The sequence below is a fragment of the Ostrinia nubilalis genome, chromosome 22 (assembly GCF_963855985.1).
Source record: "Ostrinia nubilalis chromosome 22, ilOstNubi1.1, whole genome shotgun sequence".
NCBI lineage: Eukaryota > Metazoa > Arthropoda > Insecta > Lepidoptera > Crambidae > Ostrinia > Ostrinia nubilalis.
This window is the reverse complement of record NC_087109.1, coordinates 2,338,958-2,356,793: the sequence shown is the minus strand read 5'-3', so window position 1 is coordinate 2,356,793 and position 17,836 is coordinate 2,338,958. Positions and strand designations below refer to the sequence as shown.

Genomic DNA, 17,836 nt, shown 5'->3' with positions numbered 1-17,836 from the left:
TTATTTAATAAGGTACTTATTTAAAATACAATTTGTACAGAGTAAAGGGCAACGTAGGTAACCTATACTTCTTTTTGGTGATAATTAAAATAAGCCCAGCCACTAATACACTTCGTTCTAGTGTGGTGACAGTAGTGTGGACTCTTGCGACCGTTTTATCATTTTCAATCTTTTTTTCGATATTTATTGTGGAGCAGGAATACTCAATATTATATCGCACACATAAAAGCCTTGATTAATGCATTATGCGTTAGGCTTACAACTGAATTAATTCTACAATTACTTTATCAATTTATTGCTATTATAACGTAAGAGTACGAGATTATTAAATAAATAAAACTATTTATGCAACTTAAAAATTCATTATGAGCTGGCTTCTCGCACTTTTCTTCGTGTTTTTTTACAATATTTAGTTAAAAAGTGAAATGATGAAATAGGTAGAATAGCTTTTGAAAGCCTAATTGTTGAAAATAAAATAGGTAATTTTTATGTGTTTTTATAATATTTAGGCATGCGACACGTTCTAATCAAACTAAAGGCAAATGACTTTTACTAAGTCCACTTGGTCTATAAATCCTTCACAAAACAATAAATTGGTCCTTTGAATTATTGTTTTGTGAAAGATTGAAATAGTTTTAAAAATGATTTGTGAGTATTATCGACCGATTTAATTTTTAACTGATAGTTTAATCGACTCAGCCCATTGATCGATAGTTATTTTCGACTAAGCCCATCACTAATCCAGTCCATAATTAATTTTGTGAGCTGACTCCTTAATAGGGTTAGCTGTCGAAAGGGAAATTAAACTAACAAAGAATTAAAACTGCGATAAATTACCTACGCTGAACATAAACCAATTTCAGAGAACAAAGCATTCGTGTTCAATTAATAAAGCTATGAATTCGTAATAAGTCTTGAAAAGTTTTTGAACGCACTAAATAAATTGTGGTGGTCATGATATTCAATCTTTATTATAAAGTTTAAGTTGTCTTCCAGTGACTTGACCCACTTTTAGCTTGGTCCACGGGCCAAGCCGCTGCTTTGAATTTTGAAATAGTTTTTCTTCCAGTGACTACCACCTCTAAGATTCTAGAGTAGATTTTTGTGGATTTGGTGTTTATTTTATTAATTAAACATTGAAAGTGGGAGACTGCACGCATCACGCACTGGAAGAAAACCTATTTAAAAATTCAAACCAGCGACTTGGCCCATGGACCAAATTAAAAGTGGGCCAAGTTACTGAAAGACTCTTATAAATAATTGGTGTTGGACACCTATAGGCGAACCGACCTTATTTGTCCTTGAGTTGTTGTCTGTTAGCACATTTTGCGAAATAAAGTAATATTTCTCATAACAAGTTTATTTTCAGTTGTAAAAGTGTTATTTTCTGTAATTAAGTAAATAGAGTCCAAGCGGACTATTTCGTTCGTTCGTTTCAGCCAAATGACGTCCACTGCTGGACAAAGGCCTCCCCCAAGGTTTTCCACAATGAACGGTCCTGCGCTGCCCGTGTCCAGGCTCTTCCCGCGACCTTAACCAGATCGTCGGTCCACCTAGTAGGAGGCCTGCCACGCACGCGGGCTGGAAGACGTAGTATCAGACGATAATTTGGTCGACTTCTATTTTTTACGAGGAATCAGCCGATATCAAATCGATGTACGCCCGTATTTACAAACTATGAGGTCTCACAGTGCGCGTGGACGCACGGAGTGACACACGAACCAACCACAGAGCTATATTCAAAGCTGTGCGCTCGATTTGCTGCTTCACTTAAGCAAGCAACGTTTGTGAATACGGGCGTTAGGGTGAGTGACACCATAGTGCAACCTCATTTTAACCGTGACTATAAGCATAACCCGTGTTTTTGTATGAACAGATTTTTGACGTTTGTTAGAGTTAAAGTAAGATGGTGCTACCCAGTCATTAACAACTCCTTTCAAAAACTTCAAAATTTTGCATTATAGTTCAAAATAGTCTTGAATTACGTTCAACAACATTATACGTCCACTTTGAGGTATTCCCTAGAACTGCTTATATAAAATTAAACATCCAAGTTCTCTGAGATAAACATAACGGACAGTTTTCGATTGCTCTGCAAACAATAATGACTACCAACAAAAATCCCCAATGTTTTGCTGCTATTTGGCAAATATTTGATAACAAGAGCTCTAGCTTTAAAATATTATATTTACTGAGCCAGTCAAGCGTTACAGGCACTTCCTGCCAGTGGCGCGACCACAAATATTAGTCCAAGTTTTGGTCCAACTTGGCTTAAAATAAATAACCCATAGACCGTATTAATTTACTTATTTCTATGTGAGTTTTTTCAACAGTTTTGTGTTTTTAAAGTAGTAGGTACTTTTACGCAAGAAAATTAAATTTTAAATGTTGATTTACAATCTAAAATGTTGATTTTAAACAAAACTCAATTAAACGTATTGTTGGTGTTGGCTACTGCAAGACGTCAGGTTAACTTCCTAGCTACTGCAAGACGTCAGGTTTAAAAATAGCAAACAGGAGTGTATCAACCTATATTAGTGCCACGAATTTTTCTTAGTGTAAAGATAGGGCGTTCAGCAGAGGGCTAGACTAGACAAACAAGCTTTGGTGGACTTCGATAATAAGTAACGTAATTAAAATATTTTCGAACAAGATAGCTTATCCTCCAAATTATGTTATAAGCTATGAAATATTCTAAGCTCCAACATTTTTAGCTAAGCAGAAACCAACATCCATCCACACAACTTATCCACACTTTTCTTTAAGGTTTAATAAACCTTTGTTTATCACCTCTCATCCGCTTTGGAATGGAGGGAAGTCGAACCTTAATTTCAAACTCCTCCTATGTTCTTCTGAATTATTTCGTTGCGGGACCGATGACAGTTAACTTTCCCCCGGGACAAACTTGACCAAAATAAGTCGGGTTTTCCTCCCTGACGCTATAACTCCAGAACGCACGAACCGATTTCCACGGTTTTACATTCGTTGGAAAGGTCTCGGGCTCCGTGAGGTTTATAGCAAAGAAAATTCAGGAAAAATTTCAACAGAAAAGCGGGAAGGGGGTAAAACGGGATCCACGCGTACGAAGTCGCGGGCGGCCGCTAGTATTAGTATAGATCTGATCGCAGATTCATCGAAACGCCTAACTGTGTCAATATTAAGCATTCGATTTGTAATCAGTGACCAAGACTCGTTAAATATTGGACGAATTGGCGAATTAGTTCAAACCATAAATAGGTGTAATTAAAGTATAATAGAAATGGATAGAGAAAGCGCTCTACATAAAACTAAACTAAAAAGAAAATATACAAACTTTAATGGAAATTGCGGCGGCCTCCTATCAGTGAGGAAACTTTATATCCTAAACCTAATCTTAAAACGACAAAAATTACTACCATACGACCACAAATCACAACAAAAGCGCAGAAAGGACATTGTTGCCACCTCCACCCCTACACGCACTGCGTTTGCTAGAAGACAATTTGATAGTCAATCAACTTACGTTTACAATAATATTAATCGTATACTCAAAATCTACCCTATGCAACTATTTACATGTAAAAAAACGGTAACTGGGTGGTTAAAAACTTTATCATACGCAGAGACTGAAAGTTTACTAACTAGAATAACCTAACACACACACACACACACACACACACACACACACACACACACACACACACACACACACACACACACACACACACACACAAACACACACACACACGCGCGCGCGCACACTCATACACACACACTTGCATGCATTTCATAATTACAACACTCACTCTTTTGTACCTCTACAAATTGTATTTTGCATAAAGCTATGTAATTTTGTTTACCGTTTGGAAAGATGCAAGACATTCCCAACACAAGTATCTCCGATTACTTACTGGGAAGAATCCGCTATTAATCCCAACTAATATTATAAATGCGAAAGTAACTCTGTCTGTCTGTCTGTCTGTTACGCTTTCCCGCTTAAACCTCGCAACCGATTTTGATGAAATTTGGCATAGAGATAGTTTGAGTCCCGGGAAAGAACATAGGATAGTTTTTATCCCAACTAATATTATAAATGCGAAAGTAACTCTGTCTGTCTGTCTGTCTGTCTGTCTGTTACGCTTTCCCGCTTAAACCTCGCAACCGATTTTGATGAAATTTGGCATAGAGATAGTTTGAGTCCCGGGAAAGAACATAGGATAGTTTTTATCCCGGTTTTTGAAACAGGGACGCGCGCGATAAAGTTTTTCTGTGACAGACAAAATTCCACGCGGGCGAAGCCGCGGGCGGAAAGCTAGTATTGTATAAAACTTTTTGTCAATAAAGAATTTTTTTTTTTTTTAATGGAAATCAAAATATTAATTAGGTAATGTAGGATTGGTTACGTACGTAGTTTGTCACAGAAGTGATTCATCAGAAAGAAAAGTATTTTGTTTTTTTTTTTACGTTAAGAGTTGCATCTCAGAATAATTTAAAAATTATAAATAACTTGAAAAAATCGAACTGCACCCACGACCTTTCGCGTGCCAGGCTACTGCTCTTCCATGCATGTGTTAGATTTTTGGACCTTAGTCATTCGTAATTTAGGAAATATTAATGTATTAAAGCAGATTCTTTAATTAATAAAGTTACCACAAAAAGAAGAATAAAATTAAGCAAAATCTAGCATAAAATACTTTACGTTATATTCCTATCATATCGTATTATATCGTGGAAATATATAGGACTATAATACTGTAGTTTAATAAATAAGCAAGTTCCAAATTAAAAATCCAATTATAAATTCAAATGGTTTATTCAGTATAAAGCCCTTTTCCGGGGCACTTATACACGTCCCAAATATAGCTTGCCCTACCACCACTTCGGGACAACTTGGGCTGGTGCTGAGAAGAAGTGGCGGAAGAAACTCAGTCACCTTTGTCAGCCTCTTTTCCAACCAGTTATAACTTATATAAAAATGAGTAATCTAGCAGTAATTACGTCTTATTTATTATTAACATTTTGACGGTATTTTGTATAACCAGTATTTATAATCAAATACACAGAACACAAGTAAGTTAGGTTACGTTAAGACTTAGATTTAGGTTAGGTTAAGAGTTAGGTTTAGGTTAGGTTACGACTTAGGTTTTATACCATAACATAACCGGCAACTATAAGCATTGTCCTTCTTTATACTGGTCATCAAACTACCGACCCGGCCCCGTGGAATGTCACCATCAATTGGCCAGGTGTCAATATAATAGGCCTGGCGCAGCCACATAGCCAGGTGTTAATACAATATCACAATAATACAATACAATTACACAACAAGCATAATAATAGTACCAAATAACAATGTATACTTAACTTTGGTCAGCAATCAGCATCACCTCAAAGATCCGTTCAGACTACTTCTCCATGAGAAATTCCATCTATTTATACCCACATTCCCCCTCTTTTTACTCAACTCCGATTGGTCGGCTTTAAACGACCAATCAGAACAGTCTACCAATCAGAGCACAGGATTTTATAACTATTTTTATTCGGAAGCGGAAGTTGGAGTTTCTCATTTTACAATATATCATAAACAGGATTTTAATACTTTTCATATTTAGAATCCGAGATCTAAATTAAATTCTGAATTATTAAGAAACCAGAAACCTTACAATAAATTCTAATTTACGAATTACATAAATCTAAATTTTAATGTCTCTCAAGATGGCGGCTGTGCAATGTTTTGTGTGTGTAGTGTTTAACAAGTTAAAAAGTGTACCAATTATACATATTTACCATGGAATATTAATATAAATCAGGTATGTAGATATACATATTCTAACACGGCCATACTGACATGTACTTCGTTCTCGAAGTACTTTTCGATTTTATAAAAACAATACAGTGTTTACATTATAATTATTCAAATGTGAATTAGCCTGATGTATAACTACAGGAATAGCCACAGGCATTAAGCCATAAATATTTAGTCGTAGTTACTTAGCCACAGGCACAGCCATAGGCATAGTCATAAGTATTAAGCCAGTCATTTAGCCACAGGCACAGCCACCAGGCACAGCCACAGTCATAAGTATTTAGCCACAGGCACAAGTATTTAGCCACAGGCACAAGTATTTAGCCACAGGCACAGCCACAGCCACAGGCACAGCCACGGGCACAGCCACAGGCACAGCCACAGGCACAGCCACAGGCACAGCCACGGGCACAGCCACAGGCACAGTTTCTTATTGAACATTATATTTGCGTTTGGCACATACATAATAATTACTAATTATAAAATACCACAATCGCTCTGTCAGCCCTGACATCTATCAATCACTTCCTTGGGCCAATACCGCTAATTTTCTTATGAAACTATAATTAACACTAATTTTCATTCCTATCAGAGCAAAAAAATAAGGTATATTATAAATATTGACTATGCAATATTATTACTGGAATTAAAAATAAAATAAGGTCCTTTGAATTTTAAGATACCTAAAACTTCTTTCACCAATGGTTTTGGGACACGTAAGTATACCAAATCACCTATTTGCAATGTTAATATTGTCTCGAAAAGCCTTGTAAAGGAAACTGAAACCATTTCATACAAAATTGGACCCCTGTCTAAGGAGACAAAAATGATATCGAATAATATCTTAAAATTACCAGACCCTTACTAAAAATTGTGCCGAATTTAGCAATAATAATATGTATGCCGAGTTATTTAAAAGTTTTGAAAAAGTGACTACTAAACTAGTAGCCTGATCATAATGTGAAAAAATGTTTCCTGTTTAATAATATCATGTTTTTTTTTTTTCATTTCTATTCTAGCTACTAACAAGGAAGAGATTGTCCAAGAACAATACGAAATGCAATAACATCAGCTATCATCGACAGCTATCAGGGCACTGACAAAAAGATATTTTTTACACGATTGTTTTGCGTTTAGTCATTAAATGTCATTTAAGTAGCTTACATTTAAAATGGTTTGAATATAATTACATTTTGTTTTAATCGATTGTACTTGTCCATCAAAAATATTCTTATTTCTCCTTTCCCAGAAAGAAAGTTGAACTGTTTTTATTTTGGTTATTTATTTGAGATGATTAAAAAAGATGCGAGATGGTATATTTGTTGATAATAACTAAAGAAAATTGTACTAGTGACAAATCCTCATGAGGTTAAATGAAGTGAAATTGTACCAGTGAGAAATCCTCTCATGAATTAAATTATAGTATCAACACAAGTACCGATAAAATCGCCGAGGTAATTCAACTGGATACTAATAATACACACATTTCCTTCATTATTAAACCAATGCCTTAAAAGGTACAACTACACCGACTCCAAGGTATAATTTTTTTTTTCGTCAAAATGAGCGTTGTAGTCTCATCAAAATAAAGAAAATTGAAACGCTTTTCTTTATGCGGTATATTCAATAACAAGTACTACAGATGGTGAAAAAAAAAATAGTGGCCTTATTTATATTATCATTAGGGCCGTTTAAATAAGTGAATCGACAGAACAGATTATCTACGACTTGCATTTTGGCAGTATAACAACTAGCATGATTTTCATTATTCAAATATTTATCTAAGGTAGGTTGTTTTCAAAGATATATTACATATTTGTGTTAATGTGGGAACAAAGTTGTGGAATACACAAATATTAAGAGAACATAATTAATGATTATGGTATAATCGTGTATACTTAGTAGTGTTTGTTTATTTATTGCTATTCGTTTCTAATGCATCAATGTATAATAATTATCGAATAGGTCCATCATTAAACGGTTATTGTATGTAATGGTTATTTAATTTTGTCTCAATGCTTTTTAGCAAACAAGGTTGTAAAAAACCTATAGACTTAGAAATAGTATTGTTATTTTATTGTTAAATTTTTCATAATACGTTCGGCCAATCTGACATTTAATTCAAAAAAATCAAAAATATTTTTATTGAGCCATCCATTATTCATACTAACTAATCAACAAAAACATAACTTATCAGTATGTGTACATTGTTTGTTTACACAATATAGTTTTACATAAATTATATTAATAGTAAAAAGTACTACTGAATAAGCAATAATGAGGGTGGCAAAATGTATCAGATTCCGTCCCCTACCCGCCGCTAAATAAAAACTGTTGCGACTGGTAGTGTTCGTCATCGTCCAACCGGGCAACGTTTGGCCGGTACACATCTTCCAACGTTGCGGTTTACAATTATTGTGTTGGATATGTGTCAGAGACAGTACAAATACTACGCTCCACTTGATGGATGTACCGGTAGTAATCATGTAATGAACCACGTGTTTTTAATAGTAGAAGTAAACTAAATTTAGAAAAACCATTAACCAAAATTAGGATTATGTCTACAACCTTCCGTGGATTTTATGAGTCGGAACGGCATGAAAAGTTAACACAGCAGACTACAGAAGAGAAAGGAAAAAACGCCAAGAGACTAGAAGAAAAGACTTATCGAATAGAATACAAAAAAAGGAAAAACTAATAAGAAAGAATACCTAGGGGCGGTGAGATGTTCTTACGGAAAAAAAGAAGAAAAAAAATATAGCGTAGTGGATCATGCTAATATTTTTGTTGAGTTGAATTTGAAATTTAACTTTACTAGCCTATTTCATCAGATATAATATATTTTTTCAAATGTATTGTAATATTGCAATAGAATTAAAATTTAAATTGTATTTATTTAAGTAACCATGTGAAAAATTTATATGAAAACTATTTTTTTTTATGTTTTCTTACACAATGTATTTTGATTATTGGAATAAATGTCTTATGCATTGTCTTTTCAATCCGACGAAATAGCCCTCCCATTTAGGACCATGGTGACCTTCCATGCAAGTTAAACAACACTGTCATACTCTACACTGCTAACTAGACTTCTATTAAAAAGATTTACTACTAGTATAATTTTGCTCTGAGAGACGTATCTTAGGTTTGATATAACTCGCTGTGAACTACAATGATATCAATTCAGAGAGGTGTTACAGGTTCTCGACTTAATATACATAATATACTAAAGAAAAGCCCTAAAGGGCCTTACCGGCCTTCGCGATGGTCGCCAAGCTGCTTCATCAAAATTCCATCGATCGTTCTTCGATGTTCATCACCTTTCTACACCGTTGTCGCTGGTTGTTGACTCGATGACTTGTAGCGCCGCGTTTTCATCAGGTCTTCGATTCGGGAAAACAGCATCTTATTCGGTTTTGTGGTGTTTCCGGAAGCTGGTGCCATTCTGAAACTTAGACAAGGAAGTATTAGCAAAAACGCTCGAATCCCACTTCTGATGTTAGATTTTTGGACCTTAGTCATTCGTAATTTAGGAAATATTAATGTATTAAAGCAGATTCTTTAATTAATAAAGTTACCACAAAAAGAAGAATAAAATTAAGCAAAATCTAGCATAAAATACTTTACGTTATATTCCTATCATATCGTATTATATCGTGGAAATATATAGGACTATAATACTGTAGTTTAATAAATAAGCAAGTTCCAAATTAAAAATCCAATTATAAATTCAAATGGTTTATTCAGTATAAAGCCCTTTTCCGGGGCACTTATACACGTCCCAAATATAGCTTGCCCTACCACCACTTCGGGACAACTTGGGCTGGTGCTGAGAAGAAGTGGCGGAAGAAACTCAGTCACCTTTGTCAGCCTCTTTTCCAACCAGTTATAACTTATATAAAAATGAGTAATCTAGCAGTAATTACGTCTTATTTATTATTAACATTTTGACGGTATTTTGTATAACCAGTATTTATAATCAAATACACAGAACACAAGTAAGTTAGGTTACGTTAAGACTTAGATTTAGGTTAGGTTAAGAGTTAGGTTTAGGTTAGGTTACGACTTAGGTTTTATACCATAACATAACCGGCAACTATAAGCATTGTCCTTCTTTATACTGGTCATCAAACTACCGACCCGGCCCCGTGGAATGTCACCATCAATTGGCCAGGTGTCAATATAATAGGCCTGGCGCAGCCACATAGCCAGGTGTTAATACAATATCACAATAATACAATACAATTACACAACAAGCATAATAATAGTACCAAATAACAATGTATACTTAACTTTGGTCAGCAATCAGCATCACCTCAAAGATCCGTTCAGACTACTTCTCCATGAGAAATTCCATCTATTTATACCCACATTCCCCCTCTTTTTACTCAACTCCGATTGGTCGGCTTTAAACGACCAATCAGAACAGTCTACCAATCAGAGCACAGGATTTTATAACTATTTTTATTCGGAAGCGGAAGTTGGAGTTTCTCATTTTACAATATATCATAAACAGGATTTTAATACTTTTCATATTTAGAATCCGAGATCTAAATTAAATTCTGAATTATTAAGAAACCAGAAACCTTACAATAAATTCTAATTTACGAATTACATAAATCTAAATTTTAATGTCTCTCAAGATGGCGGCTGTGCAATGTTTTGTGTGTGTAGTGTTTAACAAGTTAAAAAGTGTACCAATTATACATATTTACCATGGAATATTAATATAAATCAGGTATGTAGATATACATATTCTAACACATGCATGAGGTAAAGATTTCTCAACACACATTTTAATGGCTACTGAATCTATTTCTATTATTATCGACATGCGATCACCACAAACATATCGTATTCTATTTGTTTTACACGAAACCCTAACTAAAATGCAATTAATCAGATCTGTATGCGGAGTCAACATCATCAATTAGCGCGCCATAGTAAAGAGACACCGACATATTGGTCATTGATTAAACATCACTGTTTGAATTTCAAGTAGTCTGCTCCAATGGAGTTCGGTAATTGGATACCTAAATAAGTTAAGATATCTATACTTCTATACTATCTATACTAATATTATATACTAATATTATAAAGCTGAAGTTGTGGAACATGACGCTCAACCACCATAAGGAAGCTATGGTGTTAGTGCATCTAATTTTCACAATCTTGGTTTGTCTATATATACTGGGCAGGGTAAAAAACTTCGTCACCGCGATGCAGGATTGTATGCGCGGTGGAGTTTGCCATAGTAAGATCGTAACAGCGCCATCTGTTGGTACGGTTTGTAGTGGCGCAATTTATTAATCACAGTTTGTTTATTTGGTTGAACGCGCTAATCTCAGGAACTACTGGACCAATTTGAAAAATTCTTTTTGTGTTGGATAGTCCGTTAATCCCTGAAGGCTTTAGGCTATATATCATCACGCTAAGACCACTAGGAGCGGAGCACCAATGAAGAATGTTTCAAATCAGTGATTTTTTTCCTTTTGAGAGCTGACGCTGCGTAAACGGTTAAAGTTTCGCATAAATTATGTATGATAGGATTTTCCCCTTTAAAAGTTCTACAAAAAAGTCCGCGACAGCATATGTCTATCTTTTATGGTTGGCTCACTGTAACCTTTTTGTCTGGATGTCTGGATGTTTGTTCCTCTTTCACGCAAAAACTAATAAACGGATTTTGTTGAAACTTTACAGTATTATTATTTATAACCCAGGCTAACATATAGGCTACAATTTATGACGATATGTGACAAACTAAATTTCAATAAATAGTTAAGAGGTGAGAAATATCTTTAAAAACGCCATCTATCGACGTGCTTTTGACGGACGTAAACATTCATGAGAGCGAAGCCGTGAAACGTATCATTAGTCCTAATTAGGAACTAAATATTACATTTATAGAACTGTTCATAATATTTAAAATTTAGTCAATAAAGATATTTTATGTAATTGAATAATTCACTGTGTTTAAACGAGCAAATCAAAGTCTAAATTAGTGACCGCCATCTATCGACGTGCTTTTGACGGTCGTTAACATTCATGAGAGCGAAGCCGTGAAAAGTATCATTAAAAATTTATGTAATTGAATCATTCACTGTGTTTAAACGATCAAATAGTATTCAAACATTTAGATAATAACGTTACGTAACCATTTAAAAATCCTATGAGAACTTTTTCGACTTCTACACGGACAAAGTCGCGGGCAAAAGCTATTTGTAAAATCATCATCATCATCATCATTTCAGCCATAGGACGTCCACTGCTGAATATAGGCCTTTGTAAAATAATTAGACTAAATTATTAACCCGGCGCCAATGACGTGAAAATAATTGCAAAGACGATGACCCCGGGTCATATTGACCCATACTTCATCGATCATTTTTCAGGAAATTGAACAAGTAATCTTAATTTTAATTACCTGTCTATGTTTATAGGGTTCTTTACTGAGCTAATAAAACAAAAATAATACTAATACATAATATAAATCAATTTTTTATAAATTTTTAAACAAAACATGAAAAAATCATGTTTTAAACACAATGAGTCTATATTTTTTGTTTTTGGTAAAGATTTTTAGTATTTATAGAAATCAACAATGTTATATAGTGAAAAATAGATAAAATCAACTTCTTATATGCAGATACAATGAGATCAGTCTTCTACTTCATCATTCAGAGTCATGGAACTGCTGCAACTGGTGCAGTATGTAATCAAATGGTCTGGGCATGTAAAAGTGGCATGACGCACTTGCCGACGTCGTACTAATGCAAGGTCGAGATTTTCCGAAGACTGAGTCCACATTACTTGCGTCTTTTTCACATTCGTTGCCATTTCTAAGTTTTGGCTATAACAGCCTGAAATTCTTCACTTTCGGAATCCGACTCTTCTAGCAGCGCTTCATTCTTGCTGGGTCATTTAACAAAGTCATTTTGACTAAAACTTAAAAAAGAACAACATAAGCTAGCACTAAACACAAAATAAGCGAATAAAAGTAAGCCACAAAATCACCGCGCCACCGATGACGCCGGGTCATAATGACCCGTTTTAATTTGAAGCCTGTGTATCTTGCTACGCAAGTGGAGTCACAATGAGTTAACTAACGGAATGGACTTAGGGAGGTTGTATCTCCAGCTATACGAACGATCGAACCACAAAATGGACTCAAAAAAAAATTATGAACGTTTGAAAATGCCTCGGGTCAATATGACCCAGCGTCATTGACGCCGGGTTAAAAGTGCCTACCCAAAGTCATTAGTCCACGCGGACGAAGTCGCGGGCACAGCTATATGTAGATAACTAGCTTTCCGCCCGCAGCTTCGCCCGCGTGGAATTTTGTCTGTCACAGAAAAACTTTATCGCGCGCGTCCCCGTTTCAAAAACCGGAATAAAAACTATCCTATGTCCTTTCCCGGGACTTAAACTATCTCTATACCAAATTTAATCAAAATCGGTTCAGTGGTTTAGGCGTGAAAGTGAGACAGACAGACAGACAGACAGAGTTACTTTCGCATTTATAATATTAGTATAGAAGTACAGATGCTTTGAGAATAAGAGAAGTATCTTGAAAATCACTTTTACTTGTATAACTAGCTCGTGGCCGCGGCTTTGCCCGCGTTAATTTCGGTCTGCCACAGAATGTTTTTATCCATCACCATGACTTCAACTGTGACCGGCGTTTTTTGTATGAAGTTTTTCAGACTTTTGACGTTAAAGTACGATAGTGCAACCCAGAATTAATCTACGAGTAGGTACCTATACCTTATATTTATCAGCAATAACGTTGAATTCTAATGGTAAAAGAGTTTTTTAAATCGGTCTAGTAGTTTCGTAAGTTATTCAACACACAATCAAATCTTTCCTTTTTAGAAATAGTAGATTAAAATCTAAACGAAATCTCTATACATAAAACTCAAAGGTGACTGACTGACTGACTGACTGACATAATGATCTATCAAAGCACAGCCCAAACTACTGGACGGATCGGGCTGAAATTTGGCATGCAGGTAGATGTTATGACGTAGGCATCCGCTATGAAAGGATTTGACGAAACTCCACCCCTAAGGGGGTAAAACGGGATCCACGCGTACGAAGTCGCGGGCGGCTAGTTTTAAATAATACATGGTAAGAGAGAATGAGTGAATGAGAATAATCACCTCTATAGATCATAAAAAGTTAAGATTTTAAAGCTTACCATGACAACATAGCGTTTAAATTCGTCATTCTGTGGTAGGTTGCTGTGCTCTCAAAGTTATTAAGTAGGTACTACTGTACCACCAAGTGTTTTAATAAACTAACTTTATGAGCGTAAAGTTTGCAAGTGTTCTCGTTTTAGTATTATTTATATTAACCGGCAGACAGTGGTGACTGAGTTTGTTGCGGCGCTTCTTCTCAGCACTTGCCAAATGTTGGTCTCGAAGCGCTGGTAGGGTAAAAAGATTATGAGACATGTAGAGGCTCCTTAAGAGCAAAATGACGTTTTGTAAGAACTATTTATTAGTGTAAACAAATAAAGAAATTTTGACTTTGACTTTGACTTTAGTTTTCAGTGAGAGGCAGATTTCTTCATTGCTACACACATTTACATAATAAGGTTACAATATTTATTCATTTACATTTTCATAATATTTCTGTTAATTTCGTTGCGGGTCCAATGACAGTTAACTTTCCCCCGAGACTTTGACCTTCACTGGTTGGGTTATTGGCGGTCAAGCTGTAGATCCTGGCTACACAGGAGTTGTAACAGTAACTTGACGTGAGAATAGTCCCGTTAATACACTGGCTGTATATCCATACAAGGTTCATAAAACCACATAATTAACGTACAGTTTTTCCACGCTACGAAAATGTTATAGAACTAAGCGGATTACCTTTAACGTTACTAAATCCAATTATCACTGAATTTGTTCCTAAGCTAAAAACTAACTAACAAACTAATGACTGTCGATTCACCAGGGTTAAGTTGGAATAATAATTGCTGTGTTAAATTAAATACGAACCTAAACCTTGAATTAGCTGGGCTTTTAGACGAAAACTACCAAGTAACTGAAGTAATTTACTTTGATTGGACTAATTATGATTGGTTCGGATGATTAAAGATATGAATGAAATAAATTGCTTTTATCTTTATTAACTAACCCGAAACTAAGCTCTCTAACTAATTTTATGTTCTCGCAAACTCAAGAAAATATGCCTGTTAGTAAAAGAATACTTTATTTCCAGTTTATTTTCACTTCTACTCAAATTAATATGAACAACACTGATCCAAGCAAGCAAGTTCAACCTACAACTTGAAATTTCCAAAATATGTAACAGTACCCTAATTTGCAAAATTCTATAAAAGAATGGTAGGGCTAGCTATATTGGGACGTGTTTAAGAACCCTACAAATGGCCTATTTACTGAATAAACTACTTCTTTTCATTTGAATTTGAAAAACTGTAAAAATAACGAACCAAACAAAGTTTTCTCATCACCACTTTCCTTTCCAGATGGCGCGCTAGTCTGCGATCAGAAGACCCGAGACCACACAATAATGACCGTTAACGGAATACAAATAAAACCTCTTCAAGATCTTCAAGGCATGTACACGTAGATACCAGAAGAGAACATGGGTATACCACGATTGCATGTCACAACCTTAACCATGGTTCTTTTATGGAACTTTTGTCTTTGCACAAACGTAGTTAGGAATAGGAGAAAGAGCGAGCTGACAAATTACCCAGTAGATAGATACATTAATTTAGACCTAGATGTATACAATCTAAGAGTTAAGAGATCTGACAATGTTACGAAAGATTCAACAGAATCTGAATTTATTCTTGTTAATAAATCTAAGGAAAATAAATCGGAAGACATTGATAAAGAAGTTAAGGATACAACAGATTACGAAATGTTCAATTACACAGAAGAGCCGTGTGTGGGTGATCCAGAATATTGCAATATGACGGAAGAAGCGTACATGGAGATGCTAAATGAATACATATTCCCACACCCATACGAGTGGGTTTTGATTGGGACTCACGCGATTGTGTTTGTGATAGGCTTGATAGGGAACGCGCTAGTGTGCATAGCAGTGTATAGGAACCACAGTATGAGGACGGTGACGAACTATTTCATAGTGAACCTGGCAGTGGCAGACTTTATGGTGATCCTGATATGCCTGCCCCCGACTGTGCTGTGGGACGTGACTGAAACGTGGTTCTTCGGGACGGCGATGTGCAGAATTGTGTTGTATTTTCAGGTGAGTTTTTTGGCAATATTTTACATTTCCTCTTATTTTGTAGAAAAACGTCTGTTAGCAATGTAAAAGGCCTTTGGATGCAATACATAGCTGTAAAACGTATTAAAATGTGTAAAATATAATAAAAAATAATATATTACCTTTTACACATCCTAGAATTGTTCTAAGAATTTGTTGGAACTAGTGAAAGTCGAAGAAAGCACCTGAATGCGTACACAGAAAAAAAAAGGACCGATCGTAATGGAAATCCTTGAGGGAGGCCTTAGTCCACCAGTGGACTTTGTTTGGTTTAGATAGACAATCATACTCCATGCTTTATTTTTCCCCCTACACAGAAACTTTCATAATTATGTTATCATAATTGTGTAAAATATTTTATTTAGGTACTATCAGAAGAGAGGGGTCTACCCTCTCTGTCTTCTGATTAATTTCGTCGCGGGTCCAATGACTTATCTTACCCCCGGGACTTCACTAGTTGGATTTTTATTCGACAGTCAAACTGTAGATACTGGCTACATATGAGTTGCAGTGGTGGGATGAGTCCCGATTTAACTTACCCCTTTATTTGATAAGTTTCGTTATAAAAAAGCACCACAAAAGAAACTTTTTAACCGCATAAAATTGTAAAAAAAATTTCACGACAACTCTTTGATGTTGCTTCTGAAACACGCCACGACGTGAAATTTTAATTTAGGTTTACATTAGACCTGCGGTATTTTAAGCAAGGAAAGAGTCCTAAACTTTATAAAAAAGAAAAACATGATTGTTTATTTTTATTAATAGGCTTTGGAGCTATTAGAATAATTTAAAAAAAAGTCACTATTAGAATTCTATCGCAGCGTGGGACGTCTACCCACAAGGTGGACCGACGACATCATAAGGTAGCAGGAAAGCGCTGGACGCAGGCCGCTACCAACCGGGCAACATAGAAAGCATTGGGGAGGCCTATGTTCAGCAGTGGACGTCCTATGGCTGAGATGATGATGATGATGAGAATCCTAACTACATTATTTCTGATAAATATAGGAGATACGAAATTCGCCCGGTCAGCTAGTCTTCTAAATATACAATAAGTACTTATAACTCAAAGGTGACTGACTGACACAGTGATCTATCAACGCCCAGCCCAAACCACTGGACGGATCGGGCTGAAAGGCATGTAGGTAGATGTTATGACGTAAGCATCCGCTAAGAAAGGATTTTGCGAAACTCCACCTCTAAGGAGGTAAAACAGGATCCACGCGTACGAAGTCGCGAGCGGCCGCTAGTCTTTACACAAGATACCCCAGTATTTACCTCGATGTGCTGTCGTGTTGTTTACTTATTAATAATACTAAAACTATTTGTATGTACTGGTAAACTATTACAAACTATTAATAGTTTTCAAACTCGTGTTAATTAAATTGATTCAAAGCATGAAGTTAACGAGACACGTGGATTCCTTCAAAGTCACCGCACGTAAGTTAAATAGATGTTACGAAGAATAAATTAATGTTATATTAATTAATTCTTATAATAAGTAACACCAACTCAAACAAAGCCCCTACTACGCCGTTTAAATACGCGTTAACTTTAGATAATTTAAGCTCATAATTTCTTAATATTATTATGATTTTATGAGCTTAAATACAGGCAGTGGGTGGCACATAGCTCAGTTCGAGTAATCAAAAAAAAAAATAAAAAATCAAAAATATTTATTCAGTTTAGACCACAAGTGGCACTTATGAACGTCAACGTCAAAAGTAGTATCCCAGCGACTTGGCCCACTTTATCTTGGTCCACGGGCCTAGTCGTTTTTTTTTTTCA

General features: G+C 35.5%; 1 protein-coding gene across 1 annotated transcript in view; it reads left to right on the top strand.

Annotated features, from left to right (window-relative positions):
- LOC135082873 (orexin/Hypocretin receptor type 1-like) overlaps window positions 1-17,836 on the top strand; it is a 181,063-nt gene that overhangs the window by 108,814 nt on the left and 54,413 nt on the right. The window contains exon 2 of the mRNA XM_063977637.1: window positions 15,279-16,030. Within this exon, the coding sequence (XP_063833707.1) occupies window positions 15,398-16,030 (633 nt within the window). The 5' untranslated portion in view covers window positions 15,279-15,397. The remainder of the gene's footprint in view (window positions 1-15,278; window positions 16,031-17,836) is intronic.